Source organism: Cebus imitator, unplaced genomic scaffold (assembly GCF_001604975.1).
Source record: "Cebus imitator isolate Cc_AM_T3 unplaced genomic scaffold, Cebus_imitator-1.0 Scaffold242, whole genome shotgun sequence".
Classification (NCBI taxonomy): domain Eukaryota; kingdom Metazoa; phylum Chordata; class Mammalia; order Primates; family Cebidae; genus Cebus; species Cebus imitator.
This window is the reverse complement of record NW_016107557.1, coordinates 1,756,600-1,765,246: the sequence shown is the minus strand read 5'-3', so window position 1 is coordinate 1,765,246 and position 8,647 is coordinate 1,756,600. Positions and strand designations below refer to the sequence as shown.

At 38.6% G+C, this 8,647-nt stretch overlaps 1 protein-coding gene across 4 annotated transcripts in view; it reads right to left on the bottom strand.

Annotated features, from left to right (window-relative positions):
• SPIRE1 (spire type actin nucleation factor 1) overlaps positions 1 to 8,647 on the bottom strand; it is a 208,234-nt gene that overhangs the window by 179,444 nt on the left and 20,143 nt on the right. For all 4 annotated transcript variants that reach the window (XM_017498461.2, XM_017498460.2, XM_017498459.2 and 1 more), the window contains exon 2: positions 7,356 to 7,390. In XM_017498461.2, the coding sequence (XP_017353950.1) occupies positions 7,356 to 7,390 (35 nt within the window). The remainder of the gene's footprint in view (positions 1 to 7,355; positions 7,391 to 8,647) is intronic.

The following is an 8,647-nucleotide window of genomic DNA, read 5'->3' as shown; positions in this document are numbered from 1 at the left end:
AAAAAAAAAAGAAAAAGAAAGAAAGAAAGAAAAAAGAATAATTATAAAATGTTTATTACCAGATAATTTGAGTTACAGTGAAATCCTTTCCCAGACTATCATTTGTCTTCAGATACAGTAAAAACTATACAAAGGAACACTACTTGTATAAATTATGTATCCTAAGGTCAAATCATGTCCCCTGGCATAGACATCTATGACTGTAACCCAGAAAGGCTATTTTAGCAATAAATGCTATCTGGGTTGGGATGGGGGAAGGATGACTGAATTTCAAATGTGCCAAGTAGCTGTCATAATGTCCTGGTATATGTCTGATACACAAAATCTAAGTGGAGAGTATCTACTTATCACACTACAATTATCACTCTGCCGAAACCTCTATTAAAATTGACACTTGGAAGTAGCAACACACGTACAGATACAATTTCCTCTGAGGACACACAAACTGACTTCCACACCATGTATCGGCCATAGGAATCCAGGTGGGTTTGGGGTTTTTAATCCAAAAATATAGAAAGTAGAATGCAAGCATTACTAACCATTCCACTTAGCCTGCTGACCAAGGAGAAAATGTTGTTGTTACCAGCAGTTACTGGCGTTTACTCTTTCAGTCCTCTTAGACAATACATTTCATCATTTTAACTTCTTGTCATACAATTCAATTTGCAAACCCATAAAGCATAATATCAGACTGAGCCATATGCTAAAAGAGCAGATGCAATAATTGCCTTGTTATTTCTACAAGATATTCCAAGATTTAATTAGTTTGGTATCAAATAGTATTTCCTGGTCACATAAAAGAGTCTCACTTAAAAAAAAAAAAGCCTCATTTATGCAGCTAAAGTTGTGCACACATGCAAACATTTTCAGATGTGCACAACTACTACTTCTTTCGTCTTTCAGGTTAGATTTTTTTAGTTACTTTTGAAATTCAGGGCTACCCATTGTCAATTAAGAGGCAATAGAGAGCCAGACACCGTGGCTCATGCCTGTCATTCCAGCACATTGGGAGGCCAAGGCAGGTGATCACCTGAGGTCAGGAGTTCAAGACCAGCCTAGCCAACATGGCAAAACCCCATCTCTACTAAGAATACAAAAATTAGCCGGGCATGGTGGCAGGTGTCTACAATCCCAGCTATTCAGGCATCTGAGACAGGAGACTCACTTGAACCAGGGAGGTGGAGGTTGCAGTTAGCTGAGATCACACCATTGCACTCCAGCATGGACAACAGAGCAAGATTCCATCCCCTCCACCACCACCAAAAAAAAAAAAAAAAAAAAAGAGGCAATCCATATCTAATTGTCAACTAAATAAGCCAGAGGGTGGGATCAATTATGGGTAGTGGGCTGATTTAGCTAAAGACAAAAAAAAAAAAAATTTTTTTTAATGTTACACTCTGCATAAAGCAGCAAACCCCATGTACTGCCTTTAGGAGTTTATTTTAGGATGCTCAGAAAACATTAAAAATGTATATAGTCCTGTTGGGGTCAAAAACTGTACCTAACCAGAATGAAGTCCAAGTTACCAACTCTGATGCATTTTTTGGCTTGTCTCAAGATCTCTGAGTCCCCTAAAGCAGATTTAACTTCCCAGGAGGTTCAACTGTATAGAACAATTCTTGGATCATTTTAAGTAATTTGGAATCCGACTACTTCACAAGTTACTACAGAACAGACCCTGTTGTCACCTAACCTAAGAGGATGAAGGTTCATGGACTGCATTTATGATTTTGCCCAGGTTATATCTAACAGGACTACATCCCTTGACTACGAAATGCCAAGAACTGAAGTAGCTGCAGTTAAGAGGCATATAAGGGGCAGGCACAGTGGCTGATACCTGTAATCTCAGCACTTTGGGAGCCCGAGGCAGGTAGATCATGAGGTCAGGAGTTCAAGACCAACCTGGCCAACATCGTGAAACCTCGCCTCAACTAAAAATACAAAAATTAGCTGAACATGGTGGCGCACGCCTGTAATCCTAGCTACTCAGGAGGCTGAGACAGGAGAACTGCTTGAAACCAGGAGGCAGAGTTTGCAGTGAGCTGAGATTGCAGCACTGCACTCCAGCCTGAGCAACAAAGTGAGACTCGATCTCAAAAAAAAAAAAAAAAGAGGCATGTAAGGAGATTCAAAGCCATCTCATTGTTCCAAACAAGGCACTAAATTAACAATCAGCATTATGTAGGTTCCTTACACTGCAGATATAGGCTGAATAAAGAAAAGACAAATATACGAAAAGTAAAGAGATAAGTGGTTCTGCAACTTTCTGGCTATGTCAGCTTGGGCAAATTACTTAACTTCTCTATACTTAGCTCTCATCTCTAAAATGCAAATAATAGGGTCTACTTCATAGATTTGTTGTGATGATTAATGTCTATAACAGTACCTAGCATATAGTAAGCTGTAAAATATTTCTTAAAGATGCATATGAGAATGAAACACAGGACAGGTACTTATGCCCAGTATATATGAACTTTATCTCTAAAATGTGAACATGTGTCTTTTTGATAGTTTCCCTCACTAAAGCTTAAATGTTTCTATGGCACAATTTTTACAAACCAGTTCTACCAAGAACAAAGCAATAATAGAAGTTCATTTGGCTTTATATAATACTTAAACCTATTCCACTTAAAATACAGTTAATCCACCAAGGGAATAGGATTGTTCTAGTTATTCATTTAACCTTCTTTCCTGCTAAAGAGAAAGGGCCTCTGAGTGCTACATAATTAGTGGTGGTTAATAGAAGACAAGAATGTGATGAAATTTGGAAAGTTGAAAAACAATGTAAAAGCCTCAATTAAAACACATGGAAATTCAAATCAGTTCTGTTTTAGTATTTTCAAAGATTTAGCAATTTTCTTCCAAAGTAAGATTATAATCCACAAAACTATTTAAACAATGGCAGTAGGAAAAATTTGTAAAATTGGAAAAAAAGCTACCGTTAAATCTAGATCTGAACTGCTTCCATGACAGCCAAGTGCCCACAAGTAAAGGTTAGTCATTCATTTATAAATTAATAGTCTAAGCTGTGAGCCACTACTGGGAAGGGAAAAATGTGGGACATGCTGTTTAAATTACATGTCCTTCTCAAAACTGTAAGGACAACATACAGGGCAGTGGCTGCCAGGGGCTAGGAGGAGGGGAAGGGCTAACTACAAAGCGGCAGAGGGGAAGTTAGGGAAGTGACAAAACTTGATTGTGGGGATAGTTAACAAAATATGTTTGTCAAAACTCAAAGAACTAAATACAAAGGGGTAAGTTTTGCCATATATAAATTATACCTTTAAAAAACAGAAAAAGTTATAGGGACAAATTAAATTGCCTATTAATGTAAAAAATTTGCATATCATTTAAAACAAATCATATGACAGATTTCCCTTCATGAGTTTGAGTGCTGAAAAGTAGTATAATCAACTACATTAAAACATTTTACAAACAGTAAGAAATAGGTAAAATACTTAATTTTAAGAAACATTAGCTTATCTTGAGGTAAAAGACCACATAAAAGTTAATCAATGCTTCAAGGTTTAGCTTTAAAAAAAAAAGAAAAAAGAAAAAAAGAGAAAAAAAGTTAATCAAATACCTATATGTGAGCTCACTGCTTTCTCAGAACTCATGATTTTAGTTTAATTTTTATGAATACAGTAAAAGTACTAAAAAGAGTTGTAAGTAAAACTACGAAATAATTCATAACATGATTTTTATGTATTATAAAAACTATTAAAATAAAAAACAGTGAACTGATGTTCTCTATTTCAATTATATGACTTGATGAGGGTTCTAAAACTCCATAAAGATACTTTGTTTTCCCTGGGAGTCTGTAAGCCTTGCTTAAGAAGTACTTCCTTCTTGCTCCCAGAAAATCTTACACTTCCCAACAGTGAATGACACATAATACGATGCATGTATTCAGCTAGGCTTGATGCTAAATAAATTGTAAATAATTTTTGCAGTCGGACACCTGTGGCTCATGACTGTAATCCCAGCACTTTGGAGGCTGAGGCAGGCGGATCACCTGAGGTCAGGAGTTCGAGACCAGCCTGGCCAACATGGCAAAACCCCATCTCTACTAAAAATACAAAGTTAGCCGGGCATGGTGGCTAAAGCCTGTAATCCCAGCTACTCGGGGGGCTAAGGCAGGAGAAACAATTGAACCCAGGAGGTGGAGGCTGTAGTGAACCAAGATCATGCAACTGCTCTCCAGCCTGGGCAACAGAGCAAGACTGTCTCAAAAAATAATAATTTTTGCAACCATCACCCTCAATGGAGAATCTGAGACAGAGAAGTGAGAAGGAAAGGGAGGCACCACGAGCTGAACCTGGGCACAAAGGCCACCTGACAAAGCCTCTCTGAATTCAGAAAGGCTGAACAGGCTGCTCCAGAATACCAGTCAGCCTCATCCCTGAGGCAGCTACTACACAGCTCTTAGTCTGGACTTAACACTGGCAAGAGTTCAATGAGGGGTTTACAGAGAGAATGGGGATCTCTCTTTGCTCAATAGAAAAATAATTTAAGAGCCGAGAGGCTCTAGCAATCCCCTTTGTGATCCAGGATAACCTCAGACTCAGAAATCAGCCTGCCTTCTTGCTGACAAAAAAAGGCTTAAACCCACATGGAAAGCATGCCTGGGCTTCCTACTGCCTACCCCAGGACTCTAGTCTCCTTCTACCTCCTGATTCTGTGTCTCGGGAAGAAGTACCTCTGCCATCTGTGCTCCCATACCACAGCTCTCAAACCTTTAAATTTTGGTTTTACAACCTCTTTACACACTAGAAAATTAGATGAGCCCAAAAAGCTTTTGTTTATATATATCAACATTTACTATAGTACAAATTAAAACCAATAAATATTTAAAATATGTATTAATTCATTTAAGCCCATTAAATGTTAATAACATAAAGGAAAAAACTACATTTAAAAAAGTGAGGCCAGGCGAGGTGGCTCACACCTGTAATCCCAGCACTTTGGGAGGCTAAGGAGGGCAGATCACGAGGTCAGGAGTTTGAGACCAGCCTAGCCAACACGGTGAAACCCCATCTCTACTAAAAATACAAAAATCAGCTGGGCGTGGTAGCATGGGCCTGTAATCCCAGCTACTTGAGAGGCTGAGACAGGAGAACTGCTTGAACCTGGGAGGACGAGGTTGCAGTGCACCGAGACTACACCACTGCACTCCACCCTGGGCAACAGAGGGAGACTCCATGTCAGAAAATAAAAAGTGAGAAGGGTGAAATTGTTTTACATTTTACAAAACCCTTTAATGTCAAGCCCAATGAAAGACAGCCAGAGCTGGGCAGGGTGCCTCACACCTGTAATCCCAATACTTTGGGAGGCCGAGGCATACGGATTGCTTGAACTCAGGAGTTGGAGGCCAGCCTGGCAACAAGGCAAACCCCATCTCTATAAAAAAACAAAAATTAAAATTAAAAAAACGGCCAGACATGGTGGCGTGCACCTGTAGCCCCAGCTACTCAAGGGGCTGAAGTGGGAGGATGATTTGAACCCAGGAAGTTGTGGCTACAGTGAGCCATTATCATGCCATTGTACTTGAGCCTGAGTGACAGAGCAAGACCCTGCCTCCAAGAAAAAAAAAAAAAAAAAAAAAAAAAAAGGCTGGATTTCATCTGCTTCTGCAGTCATTCTGACAAGTCTTCCTCACACCTCCAAAACAGCCTCCAAAAACTCCATGGTACGCTTTTAAGACAAAGTATAAACGCCATGGTGAAACCCCATCTCTACTAAAAATACAAAACCTAGCCTGGCATGATGACAGGCACCTGTAGTCCCAGCTATTCCGGTGGCTAAGGCAGGAGAATCACTTGAATCTGGGAGGCAGAGGTTGCAGTGAGCCAAGATTGTGCCACTGCACTCCAGCCTGGGAGACAGAGTAAGGCTCTGCCTCAGGAAAAAAAAAAAAAAAGAAAATACAAAAATGATTGCAAAAAGGGATAAGTTACTTTCGTTTCTCTATTATACAATATAATCCCTTAGGAAGCCTGCATTTCATTTAAAACAAGTTACAATTTACTAAAACCTACATCAATATGTAGATGCATTATAAAATTTGAAATACAACTTCTTAAATCCTTTATTCAGGCATTGCCATCAACAAAATACCTAACACCCCCAATCCAAGGATGATGAAACTGCTACTGAAAAGAACACCACACATATACGCTGCCCTCGTATTTCAGTATTATGCTTGAAATCCCTTCAACAAACACACAGAAACCCCTTAGATTTCACAATCAGAAATCTGAATAAAATTAAGATTAGGAAAAAATAATAAACCTACTTGCATAAATAAAAATCACTGAATTTATTACTAATCTTACTAAAACACTGTTTCCAAGTCCCTAATTTTTCCTAAATTAAGGTAGCTCCAATGGAGTCTAACACATTTAAATGCTGTATTTATTATGTGACACGCTATACTGAATTATGAAAAAAACCTGAAATTACTAAGGGCTCTGGATGTTAGCTAACTCAATTCTGCAAATAGTAATATGGTTAAATTTTAAAATGATAATTAAGCTATTCTTGATAACACACCCTGACATTATTAAAATATGGAGAAGGCAACTAATTTTTCTTCACATTTTACTCTTCCTAAATCTAAAAAACATATACTTGCTCTCAAAACATCTTATCAGGGCCGGGTATAGTGACTCACACCTATAATCCCAGCACTGTGGGAGGCCGAGGCGGGTGGATCACCTGAGGTCAGGAGTTTGAGACCAGCCTGGCCAACACGGTGAAACCCCATCTCTACTAAAAATACAAAAATTAGCTGGGCATGGTGGTGGGTGCCTGTAATCCCCGCTACTCAGGAGGCTGAGGTGAGAGAATCACTTGAACCCAGGAGGAAGAGGTTGCAATGAGCCAAGATTGCACCATTGCACTATAGCCTGGGTGCCAAAAGCAAAAATCCATCTCAAAAAAAAAAAAAAAGCTGGGCACAGTGGCTCACACCTGTAATCCCAGCACTTGGGGAGGCCAAGGTGGGCGGATCATAAGGTCAAAGGTTTGAGAACAGCCTGGCCAACACAGTGAAACTCCATCTCTACTAAAAAAACAAAAACTAGCCAGGCATAGTGGCACACACCTGTAGTCCCAGCTACTTGAGAGGCTGAGGCAGGAGAATTATTTGAACCCAGGCAGCGGAGCTTACAGTGAGCCGAGACTGTACCATTGCACTCCAGCCTGGGCAACAGAGTGAGACTCCATTTCAAAAAAAAAAAAAAAAAATCTTAGCAGAAGACCAAGAACCTGTAGTGAGATAGTTCAGTCCTTAGGTTAGTCTAAACAGGATTACAGAGCTGCTTTACTAAGAAATATTTGAGTATTTCACTTACCTCTGTTTCTGTACATTGTGAATATCCCAATTTACCTGTAATAAAAATGAAAAGCATTACTTTCAAAGGATTTCAGCTTTTTAAAATCATTGATAAAAATATAGAGAACTACGACTTTATTATGTCTATGAAAATATCTATGCAAAAAAAAGATGCTAGAATGACCAAATATCCCTGAAGGTCCTACTTAGAGATTTAAGTTTAAATAGGGCCACTAAAAATTAACAAAGAAAAAGTGAGGAAAAAAAAATGCCTAATTGTAATAAGATCTAATATATATATACATATTTAACAGACATATATAACCCAATCAAATAAAAATGTTTAAAAGTCTTGCTTTCTTTTAAAAACACCTTAAAATACTTTAAAGGTATTTCAAACATACCTTAGGAAATCCTAAGACTCCTGGGCTTTTCTTCAAATATGTTTTCAGTTTAAAGAAACAGTGATCATCTCAGTGAAAGGAAAAATGTTTCAACTCATATTTTCTCTAATATATGATAGCTGTTTTCTTTAATATATGATGAGGCAAAACCATAATTAATTTAGTAATTTTTCCAACAGAGACTCGCCTAAAGAATAACTAGAACTGAACAATATTTGGCTGCACCAATATTAATATTTTTCTCCATCACAGATACATAATACCAAAGAACATGAACAATTATATATTTCTGTCAATGTGGCTGACTAAAACATACTTTTTAAACAAAAACAGCTATTTTAAAGAATCACTTATTAAATAAACAAAAAGAACGAGTAACATAATTATACTGGGTACCAGAAAAGTGGTTTTGAGATGGAGTCTCACTCTGTTGCCCAGTCTGGAGTGCAATGGTGCAATTTGGCTCCCTGCAACCTCCCCCACCCAGGTTCAAGCAATTCTCCCACCTCAGCCTCCTGAATAGCTGGGACTACAGGCATGCACCACCATACCCTGCTAATTTTTGTATTTTTAATAGAGATAGGGTTTTGCCATGTTGGCCAGGCTGGTCTTGAATTCCTGACCTCAAGTGATCTGCCTGCCTTGGCCTCCCAAAGTGCTAGGATTACAGGAGTGAGCCACCATGCCCAGCCAGTACTAGAAAATTTAATTTCCCCAGACTACACTTAGATTTCACTGACCTAAATTCAAATAAACATATAGCTCTATACCTTTCCCTCCACCCAATACTATCCTCCCACTTCTTCCTCTCCCCAGCATCTACCCTCACACCTAGCCCACAGTGGTTATTCTATCAGCCTTATTTTTTTTAATGCCTAACTAGAAGTTGTACACCTTAGAATCTATT